The sequence below is a fragment of the Meriones unguiculatus genome, chromosome 17 (genome assembly GCF_030254825.1).
Source record: "Meriones unguiculatus strain TT.TT164.6M chromosome 17, Bangor_MerUng_6.1, whole genome shotgun sequence".
NCBI lineage: Eukaryota > Metazoa > Chordata > Mammalia > Rodentia > Muridae > Meriones > Meriones unguiculatus.
The window spans coordinates 67285829-67302668 of NC_083364.1; the positions used below are offsets into that span (position 1 = coordinate 67285829).

General features: G+C 39.4%; 1 protein-coding gene across 2 annotated transcripts in view; it reads left to right on the plus strand.

The window, feature by feature from the left end:
- The first annotated feature begins 1130 nt into the window (after positions 1–1130).
- Positions 1131–16840, plus strand: part of Vgll3 (vestigial like family member 3) — a 48844-nt gene continuing 33134 nt past the window's right edge. Inside the window, exons 1-2 of one of the 2 annotated variants that reach the window (XM_021658048.2) lie at positions 1131–1756; positions 13597–13879. In XM_021658048.2, coding sequence (XP_021513723.1) covers positions 1631–1756; positions 13597–13879 — 409 coding nt within the window. In that variant the 5' untranslated portion in view covers positions 1131–1630. The remainder of the gene's footprint in view (positions 1757–13596; positions 13880–16840) is intronic. The other variant, XM_060370621.1, reaches the window with a different exon arrangement.

The following is a 16840-nucleotide window of genomic DNA, read 5'->3' on the forward strand; positions in this document are numbered from 1 at the left end:
CCTCCTTGACAGGAATAGTTTCCCATCAGAAAGAGCACAGTTTAAAGTCTGAACTACATAAACTCTTAACAATTGTATTTAAGATTTGGTTGATAAAATAATGAATGGATGAAGAAATCACATTACGGCATGGCAAAAGTACCCAACACAATCATAGTTTCTGTGAGTGTGTGTAAGGTATGGCCATATACACCTTACATATATATGTATGTATATATATTTACATATATCACCTCATTAAAGAATTGTCACCCAAAGCAGAGGTGATGGAGGTGGGAGAGTATAATGGCTTCAAAGTATGAGTTTGGTGTGTGTGTGTGTGTGTGTGTGTGTGTGTGTGTGTGATTTACTCTATGGTAACAGTTGACAACCAAATGTTATTTTCTATTAAAAGGACTAGGCCTTTTGGTCTTTGTTCTAAATTATTTTTGTATGTCAGAAAGGAAAAGGTTGAGTTAGATTTGATGATTGTACTGGAGTATAATCTTATTCTTAAAACTGAGTTTTATTTCGTTATGTAGAAGGTTGTAAGCACAAACAACACTTTTGAGTCATAGCCAAATGAGTAGCCATCTATTTTCTCTTGCTGTGTTCAAGCCATTCGGTAAAGGCCAGAAAAGATTTGTCCCACCATGACGACAAGCCACAAAGATATGCCTTGTAAGTGAATATTCTGCAAGGCAACTAGTATTGCTGGCCTGTAGGTACTCAAGGCAGAGTTAACTTTCACTTTGGTTTATTTTTAATGTTTGAACTAATCCCGTAATTTCCCCCTAACCTGTTTTATAACTCTCTTTACATCTGGCCTTCCTTTGATCTGATTCTAGCATCTTCGGAGTTGATGCTCCCTGAGAAAGACTTAGGCAATCCCGGCCAGGCGGCCAGGTGACCGAGACTGGGTGGAGACCGGCGGAGTTTTGAGGGCGCGGATCCTCTCGCATACCAATCTCCTCCCACCAGCATCGCTCGCCGGGAGGCGGAGAGGGCTGCAAACTTCGCTCCAATCCGCAGCCGCCCTCCCCAGGGTCCCCCTGCTGGGCGACCCGCCCGCTGCGGACCTGAGTTGGTGGAACTTTTCAGATAAACTGCTCCTGCGAGCTGGGGAGGGTAGTCCCCACCCCACCACATTCCGGCTCCCCTGCCCCCGCCTCCGGGTCCTCGCCCAGCCGCCCGCGCTGGTGATAGGACGAGTCCCGGGCGTGCATTGTGTGTATGCAAAGCATCGCTCGGCTCCCGGGGCAGCTTGATCGGGGCCCGGGCACGGCTGAGGATGGCGCTGCGGTGAATGCTGCAGCTGCGGGTGCTGCCACCCGAGCCTGAGCCCAGCGCTGTCATGCTCCTGCCGCGGGGCGGGCTGCAACGTCGTCCCGTCGCTATATAAGCGCGAACAGAGGGGGCACCCGGAGGGGCTGAAGATGAAGGTGCCCGCGCATGGGCCGCCGCTGATTGCCAACCCCTCCCGAGCTCGCTCCCGGCGCGGAGCCCGAGGCCGCCGAGGACCCGCCTTCGCCGCAGTAGCAGCTGGAGCAGCGACGCGGACGGCAGCTGCTGCGACGGTGGCGGTGGCGCCCATCGCGCCAGCGCAGAGAGCGGCGGCGGCGACTCCGGGGCCGCCGCTGGCCCCGCTGCCATGAGTTGTGCGGAGGTGATGTATCACCCCCAGCCTTATGGAGCGCCCCAGTATCTGCCCAATCCCGTGGCAGCTGCAACCTGCCCTACAGCCTGCTATCACCCGGCGCCCCAACCTGGCCAGCAGGTGAGTCACCGGCCGGGCAGCCTTCCGGGGGCGGGGACGAGGGGCACCCGGTATCGGTGTGGGGTTTTCGCAGTGTCCCGCCGGGACCTGGGGCGCGCAGGATGCTCTGGGATCTCCAGGGAGCCACAGAAAGAAAAAGACGCTCCCGGAAGGGCAGAACTGAGGATGGCAGGCAGGGCTGGGATCCCTGGAAAGGCTTTACCTGCCCCAGGGCTTCTCTGAGCTGTGTCACCTGGACTCGGAGGCTGTTGCTCCTAGCTGCTCCGGTCCTTAGGACTCAGTTCTCTGAAGCTCTCCAAAGGCATCTGTCTTAGGACTGTGTGAGTAAACTTTTAACCCAAATACTTTGTCTCCTTGGGCGAGTAGATTATTCTAGAGTTTTGTGGATGAAGTGGAGGAAGTGTGCAACTGGGGTAGGAGAGATTACCTGAACTGGGACGTTTAGGGTAGAACTCTGGTCTGAGGGAAGACGCATTCGGTGTTTCTAGAACGTCCCCTTTGCCTTTCTCCCGGGGCCGTGATTTAGATAGGGATGCCCAAGACTCTCTTCATTCATTTTCTGTTTCCAACAAAACAGAGAGCTTGCCAGTGTCCATCAGCGGATCTGTATTTCTCAGCCCAGAGGTAGCCTTGAGTATCTACATGCCTGGGCTCCACCCAGCCAAGACATTGAAAATGTCGGTAAAAAGGACCTGGCAACTAGGAGATGTTAAGAGTAAACACTGGAAAACTTGACGCTAGGGAATCCTTGGGTATTACACTGTGACCACCATAGCAAGTGCTCCAAAATTTAGTTAGCACTACGTTAAAAACACATGTGCCTATGGCAAGGGACGGATTAGAGTAGGCTAATTTCATTGAAACTCAGAAATACAGCAAGATAGAGTTAGGAAATAATGATTTACAGGATTTATCGACTTGTTTTTCATTTCTTAGGAACTGTGTGTTTTATTCTGGCCTTCAGAGTTTGACCCTTGTAGCAATCTTTTGAATTTCTATTTTTCCTTCGCCCCTGTCCCTTTTCTAGAAGTGCAGGGCTTCTCTTTGGGAAAGAGACTAATATTCTCTGTTTAAGATTTAGTGGCTGTCAGATTTAGCTAACTCTGAGAGGGTTCAAGTACAGGCTTTACCACTAAACAGCCCCATTTTAACGAACACCAACATGGCACAAGAGAGAAGAGTCTACTTTCTTGCAAGCATTTATTTTCTTTACGTTAACATTAGACAGCTTTACCATGTCAAGGCAAACTGACGTTTGATGGGAGAAATGGGCAAGCATTTTTATATTTTGTGGTCAAGGGTGACAAATGAAAACAGTTTGGCTGGTCATTTTTTCTTTGACATATACACAAAATAATAGTATTGTAGGTTCAAATGAGGCGAAGAGATCTTGTATATTGGTAACACCAAGTTTTGCATGAAACAGCTTTTGCTCTGATGCTTGGGAGGCCTGCAATTACCAGTTGGAATGCGGATGAGCAAGAGATTGAGTTTTGTTTTTTTTTTAATATTCCGAAAGATACCTTTTTCTTCTGAAAAACTAAGGAATATTAGAAGTTGTGAATATGGTTTTCTTTTATGGGAACCATAAAATTAATTCCATTAAAATAAGAGTCTGTAGTAGAGGCCAGCACTGTGATACTCTTTCAGCCAGAAAAACCAAAAGGCTGTGTTAGACAAATTAAAAAATCATTAATCATGAAAACTAGTTTTCAGTGAGGATTGACTCTGAGTGTTTTATCTCATTTTGCGATAGACTTACATTTCAACCCCACATTCCATTCTGTTGCTAAAACTAACAAGCTAACAAATGAATCAAAAACAAAACACAAAACAGCCTAAACTGCTCATGTTGCAAAGTTATACAATGCCCAGCTTCTGCTATATTTTGAGCTTCTATAGACATCCTTTAAGAAGATATTGGCCTGAGTCTACTGTAAGAATTTAGTTGAGAGGTGTGCATGGAAACTGACATATTTCTCAGACTAAATTGGTTTATTTGATATTTGAAATTTTCTGTAGCCTATAAACTATTTGACGGTTATTGGCCGTACAACTAAAGAGACTTTTCAGTGTCACTACTGTTCTTTTAATCAAGAGTTTATTTTGATGCCCTATATTTCTTATTGGAAAAAGAGTAAGTCAGGGAATTCTTATCAGCCTGACAGCATTTTTAGACTATGCACTGCGTGGGCGAAGTGGGACGAATATTGACTTGGCCCTAATGCAGTCATCTGAGAATACATATTTTGGTTGTTTTTGCATTCCATAATGTTTTATCATTATTATCCATGAAGGTTGTTTTCTCCGTACATGGGATGTGACCCCTAATAGGATTTTCCTTGGGAGACAGGAATGAGGCTGCAATCTTACTGCATTAAACAGCAACAGCGTCAACAGCTACAGAAAAACAACTTGGTTTGTTGGGGAGAGAAAGAGAGAGAGAGAGAGAGAGAGAGAGAGAGAGAAAAGAAACATAAAAATGACAGAGCAATCAAAAAGTCATAGTGCTTTGTGCTCATTCACGAAATAAGTGCTAGATGTGAGGACATTGAGATTTTTGAGATAATTTTGCAATCAGTTGTAGTAATGCATCCCTTAGTTGTTTTCTCTCCTCAAAAAGTAGAGCATTTGTATGTTTGTTTTTATTTTAGCTTTGGAAGGAGATGGGATCCAGGGCAGGGTCTCACCTGTGCTAGGTAAACTGTAAACAGTGTACCCCTAAACTACACCCCCCAGCTCTGAAGTTTTTATGAGTTAGTTTATCAAAATGCTCATTAAACATGGGTGCTCTATTTATTTATTTATTTATTTTTTTTAGAAATGAAAGAAATTTATTTCCCAGCCGTATGTTCTATCAACTTTTCTGCTAAATCTGAAAGTTTTATGCGTGGGCTTTCATTGGACATATTGCGTGCGTAGATTAGTAGAAGATGACTGTTTGAAAAAACCATAGAAGCTTTTAAAAGCCCATGTAGGCTGCATGTAAATACGGCAGTGTAGTGTATTACCTCAGTTCAACCACTCAAACTAACCGGCCAGTGTCTGAAGGTAAACTTATAATCCTTGGAGGTAATTTCCTAGAAATTGTATACCGGGCTCCGATCTTAACAGTGAGCTTTCCAGAGGCAGATTCTTAACAGCCTGAGAGATCTTAACTGCCAGGTCTCCAGGCCCAGCACCTCTCCGTAGCCTCCAGGCAGCCCTCCTCCTCTTGACTCAGTCTCAGCACATGTTCTGAGGCTGATGACAGTGCAGAACGTGAACAGAAAGGAATGCGCTCGTATTCCACCAGTGACAGTAGGAAACAGCAGAGTTTCGAAATACGTGTCAGGAAAAATTGAGGGCAACGCTATGAAATCATAGATTCCCTTCATACCCAGTGGACTTCTCATCCTAAATGCAGACATTCTGTTGTCTAAATCCTCTCCCATATTCAGAAAGTTAAAAAGTTAAAAATTAGGAAATCAGTTAAAGTCAAGCTTTCAGGTGCATTTAGTTTTAGATGAGATGACCCAGAGAGCAGTAGCTGAATTTCCATGACTATATAGATTTTAATGGCCACTTTTAGCTTCCTGTCTTGACTGTTGACTGTCTTCTTCAAGAATAGCAGCTGAGCAGGAAAAAAAAAAAAGATTCTTTGGCAGGCAAAATTACAGTATTGCTTGTAAGGAGAGTTTCAAACTCATTGTCTGTCCCCTGCTACCTTGGCTAAGTTTTAAAATGACTCTGAGGTTCTGTTTCTAACATGGGAAAACCCAGGTCTGTGGTGTTGAAATTCCTGACTAAAGTTTCCATGCTGATTGGTAACAGAATCAAGACCAGCAGATCTCCTTTCCTGGCTTAGCATCATTCCACCAAGCCATGCAGTTTCCCAGGCTTTTTTCCTCTCCTTATTACACAGGTTAGTTTTTGTCTTTAGCACCCCAATCAACTTTTTCAATAAGGATGATTAATATGCAGTAGATTCTTTGGCCTTGAAGCTTGGTATTCTTTCCAAGTCCTTGGAAGTGTACTTTTTCTTTTTTTTAAGTTTAGAATTCCAAAACCTTTTTGCAAGCAGTTGTATTAGACTAATGACTTTTGCTCTCCATGTTACATCCTTTCTTAAAGAAGTTGAATACCTACTTAGCAAATTTATTTATTTAAAGTGACATTAAGAAATCACTTTTATGTGTCTCAGATTTCACTGGTATTCAAACATAAGATTAGATTTACTCAGAGGTAAAAACCTCAGTTTTAACCTAAATAGTTTCATTACACAGTCAAATTATTTAAGGCAGAGGAGTTAATTTTCTTGTAACTGTAAACAAAGACTTAAGTATATTTGTATGGACTTATACAGGACTTCTTTGAAGGTCCATAGTTCCATAACACACAAATTAACTTGACAGCAAAGACTTAAAATAAGCTTAGGTTGCCCACAGTTTCATGTTCCTAGTGACTTCCCAGGAAAAAGAAGTCCAAGACTGAAATAGTAAAGCTTTAAAGTAACCAAACTATTGACAGAGCAGTGATTAAAAATGGAGATTACAATGATGCCAAAGAGGATCTTAAAATCTATCTAGTTTCACAGAATGAACATGTATTCACCAAGAAATTAACCAGCAGGAGATGGTACTGCCAGAAATTTAACAAAAAATGTATTTGACCAATACTCAAAAAGCACCTCTTTCCCTAGCATTTGGAAGATTCCCTCCAAAGCTTGGCATGATGCTGAGAGGACTCACATCAAGGGAGATGGAAGCCCTGCCGTTTTGCTTAACATCTCTTCCCACTAGCACAGCTGAAACCCTAAACTAACCCCATTGGACCATCTGGACAAAGATAATTGACCAAAAGACAAAAGCAATAATGCACATGATGCCTAGGGCAGGTCCTGAAGTAAAATTGTCAGGTAGAGGACTGTCTTTATAAAACACATTCCTGTGCTGGAGTTTATCTCTCCAGGCTCTATTTTCAGTGAGCTTCTTCATGTATAAATTTCAGAATGTATACAACCAGCAATAGATTAAAACCAACCAACCAAACAAACAAACAAAATAAGGTATTGTCTCCTGAAGAACTTCCCAAATATCTTCATGTGAAAACCTAGTACTCTGTAGTAGAGCAGATTTGGCTCTGGCAGAGACTGTGAAAGCAGCCATTTGGGCAAGGCTCTATCTGCTCTCACTTTTCAAAACACACTTCTTTAAAGCAGCTGGTTTTGTGCTTTGACGACTCATTCAGGCAGACCCAGAAAGTGCCTTGAACCACTAGACCCACACAGCTGTTGTTAGCACAACTCATAAATGCCATATTTGTAGATAGTTCAGTAGATTCCAGATTTATGCCAGTAATTTACTAGGGTAGTCTGAACTGGGGAAATGCAAACATTTTTGCTCTTCTCCCAAGATTAGCAAAAAGAGAAGATGACCCAAACTCAACAGGTGTCTTTTCTTTTTCCATCTATATCATTTCATTACACCAAATCACTTTTCCTTGAAGGGTGGGGGAGGCCTGCAGAGATGTATTCATCCTCTTCTGTTTATATGGAGATAGATAAAAGAAGCACCATAGTTAGTTCCTGGGAGCTGAGCTACATGACCCACAGCTGGAAATAAAACAGGCTTCCACGGTCTGTAGATTTTGTGTTTTGGCTAGTATCCTGTAAAGTTGGAAGAGGTGGCCAATAAAGGAAAAAAAAAAAATCAAGTGTGAATGTGTCTAAAGTTCCAACATGTTGCCAATTAGAATAGACATTCTAATTACATAAATATGTATTTGTCACGAGACCTGTAGGATAACCAAGTCAGAACTCCCCATCTCAGAAGGGGAAGCCAAGGGCTACCAGGTTCAGTTACTTGCTGAGACTCATGGGCTTAATTTTGGTCAAGTCATCTTGGTCATTTTGGTTCCTATTGTTTTAAATAAGCCTTCACAAAAGCCAAAAATAATTCAGAATTAGACTAGAATTGCCTTGCTTGTCTTACTTTTGAATTTTGGACATGCCAAAGTAATACAGTTTACCACAGAGATAAACCATAGTTTATGGCAGTTTCTATTGATTGCTTCCCTAGCAAGGGGTTTATTTCCAACACTGTGAGCAGATTCAGCTCTGGTCCCAGCTGAGCCTTTCAGTCTGCGTATTTGCATAGTGCCTGACACATGAATGAATGAATGAATGAATGAATGATAAATAATTGTAATGGAGATTGTATCCTAAGTCTAGATTATACAAATAATTATATAAATATACACGAAATTTATACATCAGAAACTTGTTTCATTTAGTTGCTTTGGGAAAGAACACATTCTCTAACAATGTGATCATAGTTTAAAACATTTTGGGAATGCAAATTTTGAAATTGCTTGTAAGCCTGTGGCACATTTTTTTGAACACTGTGAAAAGTAGAATATTTTCATTCTTGAAAGGGGGTAGGTTAGATTTTTTTTTTTATAATGACTAGATTTGGGGGCCACGTGCTCTAACTCTGTCAGGTTGAGTAATGATGTTTTTGTATTGCTCTTCACTGCTATTAAGAAAATAATTGAGAAAGAAAATAAGCAAATATAACAAACACAGCATCCTGAACTGCAACTGACTGTTCCTTATGGGCTGACTCTGCTCACGTCTCCAAAATAGGACTTCTAGAAAAACTGGAAATGAGTTGTACGTATCTAGCCAAAAAGACAGTCTAGTCTGTCTAGATGTAAAAGTTAATTGTCATCTAAGATTATATACATTTTAAGGTCATTTTCTTTTACTTGCTTGCTATATCTAAGATACGGTTTTCATTAAAACCGTAAAACCATTAAAAGCTAAAATAAAAGCTTTATAAAAGCTAAAATCATTTTTTTCTTTCTGGTACTAGGGCTCAAACCCAGAGCCTCATGCATGCTAGGCAAGTGCTCTTGTAACATTTCCAGCTCGCTGATATTTCTAATTCTACTTTCTTGATGTGGTAAAAAGCTGTAGACTATTCTAATTAGCATGTGATGCCATGTTGTTGGCTTCACTTTGTTGCTTAAGTCAAAATAAGTATCTCATAGAAATTCACGCACACTGGCGTGTTTTCTCAGCACATACTTTATAGACAGCTATTGGTCCTAATCCCATGACTGACTAGTCAGGTGATCCCAGATATACAAAGAAGTTTTTGGCCTTGTAAGTTGAGAGTAGTCATCCTGGGAAATATTTGCACATAAGGTAAAAATTAAGTGAAACAAAAGATAGATGGGTCCATGAGATGGTACTTACTTCTCTGCATCATAACCTAACTTCCGTCCTTGTTTTTTTTTTTTTTTTAATCTTCTTATTACTTATTTATTTATTTATTTTTACCAATTCCTTTGGGAGGTCTTCTGACCTCCACATACAAGCTATGTATGTATGTGGCATACAGTCAAGAAAATACACACCCACATATGCACACAGATACACACAAACACATACGTAAGGAATAAACGTTGGCTGAAATTTTAATAAAGTTAGAAAAGTTCTGTGGCATACTTTTCTTTAAGCCAATCAAATGACGTCTTTCCTGATACGCTCACAAATCTCTGAGATATTTTAAAATTTCTGTTTGACAAGTAAATTTGAACAAAAAATGATAAAAGATCAGTGGGTTGGTTTTATGGACTTAATGCTTTTGAAATAAACTAGCGATTCTTTCTACACATTGTAAGTTTTCTTCCTTTCTTTTTTTCTTTCTTTCTTTCTAGTTAACACAACATAGTCACTTCATTAAAATGAGATAGTAGAATTTTTTTTTTAAATCTTTCTCTAAATATCCAGTGATTTCAGTGATTCATTCAAACAGTTTTGTTTCCTTAGGAAGAAACTTTCCACACACACACAATAAACACTTGGCATTCTGCAGCTTAAGCCTTGGGGAGTTACTGGTATTTGGCTCCTGACCTGGAAGTCTTTCTCCTGTCATACAAAATCCTTTCCCCTGCACATTCCTGTTGAAGTTTGTTTCTGCTGTGCCTGATGGCGGTCTCTGAGGTGATCACCAGGGCTTGCCTTGCTTAAGCCAACTTTCCTTCACTCTTCTACATTTCACCTATGTGAGTTGGCCTTAACTCTGCCTGTTAACCCCTTCATTGTTTCACCATACTGGAATCCTATTGCCTGGGGGAAATGGCTTCTACTGTGCAGTGGCAGGGAAACATACATGCGTATTAGCAACTTATTGTGTGTGTGTGTGTGTGTGTGTGTTATACAGGTGTGCATGTGTTTGTGTTCACGTGCCTGTTGTTACACCTGTGTATAAGGGCCTGCCTGCTTGTATGCATAAGTGTGTATGGAGGGACAAGGTTGAGTGTGAGTACCTTCCTCTATTTTTTTCCTACCTTAAATAGTAAGGCAGCATCTATTACTTGAACCCGCAGTTCATGTTACTGGTATTCAGCTGGGCTCTCCCAGCCAGGTTGCCCCCTGGATCATCTGTTACTGCTTCCGCGGTGCTGGGGTTATAGGCTAGTGGTTGAGCCCAGTACGCTGGTACTGGGAATCCAAACCCAGCTCTTCCTGCTTGCTTGGCAAGTCACTGTGCCACCTCTGTCACCCCAGCTTGTAGTTTGAAAGAACTCTTTCAGTAACTGTTTTGTTTTGGTTGTTTATTTCCTTAAACAATTCTTCCCATTCTTGTAAGAAGAATACAGATACTAATTAGCTACTTGAATATATTACAGAAAATGATTGCATTTTGAAATATGTATGAAATGGGTGCTGTTTTGATCTTGATTCTGCAAATCTGTGTTCTGATACTTTGAGATGTAATTTCAACTTTAAGATTTATTTATATTTTCCCCAACAAAACCATGCAGTACTAGGGGAAGAGCCTGAAAGAATTAAAAGCCAACTGAATATTGAATGTAGCCAATGTGCATGTGTATAATAGTCCAAAGGAAAGTGGTTGGTGCTCACTCCAGTCTGGAAAGTGAGGTGGTATGATGTCAGCATATAAGCCACCAGATGCTTAAGTGATATGTCCTATGTCCTTTCTGCTGTCACTTAAGTTAAAATCCTTACACAAATTCAAACTTGGAAGTTTTGGTAATTATCAGACCATTTGGATACTTTAAAATTCTTACTTAAGTGACATTTTAGTTTAAATATGTGTTGGAAATGTAAATATCCAAATAGTTTCACTATAGCTTATAAAAATTAGAGCAAATGTGGGGAAGTACAAGTAGAATCACAAACATTTGTGTGTCTTGCTGTTGGTAGAGCATAGGCTCATTTTAGACTGAACTTCTGATATTCACAATGTCAAAAGGGAATATTTTGTCATGCATAGTTGTACAAGGAGAGGTATGTTGTTTATGTATGAAATTTAAAAATACAGAGCCTCAGTTAATGAACCCATCAACAAGAGAATGATTTTTTTTACAAATTAGACTATTGATAGCTATTTTGATATGAGACTTAGCTTGCTTTTTACCTCATAAGTATGTGATTTTGAATATTAATTTATTTGTAGTCAGCTGTTCCATACTTGGTAGAAGAAGTCCCATGAATTATATAGCATTTACAAAACTGTGCAACCTTAGAATGAAATTCTATAGCTTAAATCCAACTGCCAGCAATTAATCTTGAGATAGTTTGTGATCGCTTTCACTTAGTACAAACTTATTCATGTTAAAATTACCTTGCATGTATTTATTTTAATTTATTTAAGATGTAATTGCTATTAGTTGGCAATGAAACAAAGCCTTTCCTTTATTTAGGTAATTAATGTTAAAAATAAAAAATATAGAGTTACGTGCAAAGCACAAGCTCATTTGTTTTATGTGTGACAATGAATAGCCTGAACAGAGAAACTACTCAGTGGATCAGTCTTAATTTCCTTCTAGTCTAAAAGTGGTATTTCAAATAAGCCAGAATCATCAAGACAGAGTTATGTGTAGCTGTGTCCATGCAGGTTTTTAGTTAATATGTAAGCACTCAAAAAATAGCACTGTGGTTTGACCAGTAAATTATAGTATGTTTAATTTTTTTAAATGAAATAAAAAAAACTCAAAGCCATTTAACTCAATTTCTCCTTTTTATATAACCTATCTTAATGTAGTGTTTTACTTTAGAAGTCAAATTTGAACAAAAGCATATCATAAGAAATGTACCAGACAGTATTGTAACTACCTGCTCATCAATAAGAAACAGTCATTCATATGGAATAAATTATCTATTCATAAGAAAAATACTAACCATATTGACACAAATTTTAAATTGAAAATGCCACATATATTTATAAATAATATCTTCCACATAATAATCAGCGCCTCATCATATGGCCACTTCAGCAACACCTGGAATAAGAATGGTATAGCGCTAGAAGAAAAGGACGCATTAATTAAAGATGCAATTATGATTGGAGGTTACTGGTTTTAAAACTAGTAATTACATAAGGAAAAAAAGTGTGAGTTATATGTTGCTAACTTGTGCAAAACTACTGAGGATAGCGGAATTACATGTTTTTGCTATTCATAGTTATTTTTCCAGCATGCATAATTTCTCCCGAAAAAAAAAATAAAGAAAATATGAGAAATTGAATTTAAAAAAAAAAAAGAAATTGAATTTTGTTGTTATGCTATTTATATGGAATGTTTATGTGGTTACAGGAGTGTCTTCTTATGAATAATTCGTATGGAAGTTGTTAGTGATTTTTAAGTCATACATGTTCAGTGAAAGTGCTTGGAAGGGTGGAAAAGCCGATGAAACAAAACTAACAATTAGTTACCGAGTTTCCATTCAGTAAGACAGTGCTGATCATGATTCCTTAGTGACTTCTAAAAAATCATATTACATATGTCTCCTTTGTCTCCCAACATGGCTGTACATGTATGTTTACACCTGCTTACTTTTCCTTACATTTGTGTCCTCATCAGTCATACATTTTGTGACTATTGGCAGCCTACCTAGCTTTTCTATATCTTTGTTTCTTTGTCTTTTAGATACATAAGGCAGTAGTAATCATGTTATAGGAATGTAAAAAAATCAACTCAGGTCATATATATATATATATATATATATATATATATATATGAGGTTTTAAGAAAGTTTATTGGATAATATAGATTAATGATTACTGTAGATATGGCCATATATTGAAATATTTTAGCATATCAAACTCTGCTAGTTTTTTATTTGAAGAGTTAATCCTTGCTAGTATTTTGTTGTATTTTCCATAAGCCACAATAAACCCTTTCTCCCCCTCTGTGATAGTAGTGGTGAGTGGAACAGATGAAAAACACGCTCCATGCAAAATGGATCTTCACACAGACTTACTCTGTCATTTCAGTTTGATGTTTGAGAAATGAGTTCAGCACATCTGCCAAATCCTTTTATAAGATGGTGCATTCCTGTTTTTATTTTAGTTTATTTCATTTATGAAAAGCTTTTTCTTCTCCATCCTGCCCTGGACAGTTAGGTCTCACGGCTCCTCCGTGTCCTAAAGTAGAATGTTACTGTATATTAAATCTTTAAAGGTAAATAAAAACTGAGCTTTAAAAAACCAAGGAGGAATCTGTCACTGTTTTTAAAAAGTTATTTAGTATAGGCGTATTTAAAACAAAAGAAAAAGAAAAAAAGAAGACTGACACTGAAATTATAGTTTGATAATAGTCCCCTTTCTTTGCCAAATTTAGAATAACAGACTTATTTATTTATTTATATTGTTCAAGGGACACAACTGGGTTGGGGATGGAATAGATGGAATTAAACAGATGAACAATTAATTTGCAAAGATATGTTAATATTTAGATTCTTTTTTTTTTAAAGTGAAAAGTTAACTAGTTAATGCTTTTCCACAAACTGTCTTTGATACTATGTTTTGTTTATTCTATCCCAGAAGAAGTTAGCGGTATACAGCAAGATGCAGGACTCTCTGGAAGTCACGCTTCCCAGCAAACAAGAGGAGGAGGATGAGGAGGAGGATGAGGAGGAGGAGGAGGAGAAAGACCAGCCTGCCGAGATGGAGTACCTTAACTCTCGCTGTGTCCTTTTCACTTATTTCCAGGGAGACATTGGGTCAGTAGTGGATGAACACTTCTCAAGAGCTTTGGGCCAAGCCAGCACCTTGCATCCTGAATCTGCCATTTCAAAAAGCAAGACGGGGCTAACGCCCCTATGGCGAGGTAAGAATTCGAGAGCAGATGCCCTTCGGAGCACACTGTTTCGCAACGGCCTCTACCAGGCTCCAGCTGGAGGCTTGCCCCTGGAGAACGGATATCCACTTGCCTTTTAATTTTTAAGGACAGCAAGGAATTTCTTTCAGACAAACAGCTGGATCAGTTTTGTCACATGTGGAATGCAGGGCTGGAAAGGATGCAGTCACACCCCTTAAATTCCTCATGGAAAAAGCAGTGATACAAGTGGCCCCAGTTTAGAGTGGCCAGACGGAGCTTGAAACTTCATTCCTAAGGCCCCCGTGGCCCAGTGTGGATCTCTAAATAACAGGCGTGTCCAAATAAGCTTCTAAAAACTTATTCTAAAAACGTGTTCTTACTCACTACATGAGGTGTTGCGTAGTGATGTAGCTGAATTAAGATTCTGACCCAGGATCACAGACTTTGAAACCTGGCTGTGATCTCTCAGTGTCTTTCTCTCTACTGACTTTCTGTGACCCCTTTACACGGTCCAATCCTCTCACAGGTTGTGTCTCCATGACTTAAGCCACTGTTTGTACCTCAGCAAACAAAAATCTGGGGATTGAATGAACTCTTCCTTATTTCCTTCTTTGTGGTGAGACCAGGGACTTGCTTGCATCTGTGTTCTAGCTTTAAAAAGTCAGTGGTGGGTGTGACATTAGACATGGTGATGGACAAAGCCGTAGAGAAAAAACAGTGCACCACTCTAAGAACATTTTTAGAGAAATGTGTTGTATGCAGTGGTTTTGTTCCAAACTCATGTGGCTCCAAGAAGCGTCTAGTAAAATTGTTTTAAATTGTCGACCTCACCTGAGAGCCTTTTAGAAAGCAACATTTTGGCCCTTCCTCGCAGCCCTCCAGGGTGAGAAACTGGTGTGGGCTCATTTGTGATTATTTAGCCCTGCCAGGGAATAAGAATCAGGCTCAGGTTTGGGAATCAGTGATCTGGCTTGTGCGGAGTCTCTCCAGCCGGAAAGCTTACGAGAAGATAGAGGGAATCACCAGTGACAACTGTCCTGAGTGGTACCTGTGACAAGCAAAGGCTGTCTACCTGCAGGAGGGCGTCGTGAGCCGTGTCGAATGGCTCATGTCATTGTCATAGGCAAGGCTGTGCTGTTATGTGAGAGAATCGTACCTGAACCACTGGCCCTTATCTGTAGATACACTGTTCTTTCTCCCCTTGTTTCATTTGGTCGTTTCTTCCCTTCTGCATCCTTTTCTTTTTCTACTTCCTTCCTTTACCCCTTCATTCTTCTACTTCTTTCTTCCTCTTCCTTTTCCTCCTTTCTTTTGTCTTATTCCCCCCCCCCCCCCATCAAATCTATTCAAAACTAAGGAGGCATTGTAAAGGGGTAATAAAAACTCAAATAGTAGAGGCTTGCTAGAAGACACCCACATGACTACTGCTTAATTGGTGAGACTGTACTGTGAACTTTGTGCAGGGACAGAGAGCCCTTAAGAATTCAAGATGCTTACAGAGAGAGCTAATATCTTATTTGACAGCTCATGAAAAAGAATGTGAATAATTTGAAGAAAATAAGACAATTTCTGTCAATTAGATTTTAGGTAAACAGTTTGATGTATCAATAATTAGTCACATCAACACAATTAGTTTCAGAAGAGCAATAAATACAGTGATTCCTTCTTTGGCACATGTAATCCTGTGATGATCTAGTCTGGAAAAGAAAGTAGGACCACAAATTACCTGGAGCAGACCACCATTTATGGTGCCAAAGCCAGAAGACTTTTAGTATATGTGTAAGGACTCTAAAACCACTCAACCCTCCTATGTAGAAATTAGAACAAGCAGAGGAAAGCTTTGATTAGCTATCTGATCTTTATACCAAAAGGAGAATGGTGGTTAATAGTTATTGCTAGAATTCTCTTGGTATCATTTTAAATTTGGCCTTCCCATCTATTTGCAGACTTATTAGTTGACTTTCCCACAAATATTTACTAAGCTTCTACTATGTGCTATGTAATTTTTAAGGTTCTGGTCTCTATTTCATAGAGTTACTGTTTTAAGAGTAGAAACTAAGAAAAAAATAATAATATAATGAGTGACATGCAAGGTGTTACTTTACTGAAAGTGATAATGAAAGCCTTCACAAAGATAGTAATATCTGAACATAGACTGGATGGAAATAAGGACATTTGTCCTGTATTTGTGAGAACATGATCTCCTCAGAAGGAAGGATATGTTCAATGAGAAGGAGATATGCTTATGTATTACAAGTATTGTATGTAGATATCTTATATCAATTCTCTCAATACTCAAGGAAGCAGTTTTCTATATGAATACTTAAAGATAAATAGAATTATATGAAGGAAGATCATTCCATGCATCAAATATTATGAAAAACAGTCTTCAAAGGAGTGTTTTTTGGTTAATCAATTGTATGAAGTCTCTTTCCTTCCTTCCCTCCTCCCCTCTGTTTCTTTCTGCCTTCCTTTCTCCATCTGTATGCTGTATGTTTCTGTGGCAAATATACATATGGGTCTGCTGGTGCATAAGCCTGTGCACCTGTATTTAGTGGTCAGATATAGACTTTGGGTGTCCTGATCTATCAGAAGTCTTGTTCCCTTATCATGGAGCTATTGTTTAAATATGGAGCTGTACTGGCAGCCAGCAAGCCCCAGCAATTCTCCTGTTACAGTACAGGGCTTATGGGTGTGTATCTTGGTTGGCGTTTTCTTATTTAAAATTAAGGCACGAGATGAATTCATTGTTGTTAGAGTTAATTATACAAAGGTGGAGAACGTCAAATGTGTCATTTACTTTCCATTTGTGAACTGAATGGTGCCGTTGTTGCTTCTAGTAACAAATTTCTTCCAAATCAACAAGAAGACTGGAGTAGGATTCTTGGGAGAGCCACAATGTAATTAAATATATAGAAATATTCCTAAAAAAGAAGGTTTAATGAATGAGATTCACATATCCAGTGAAAA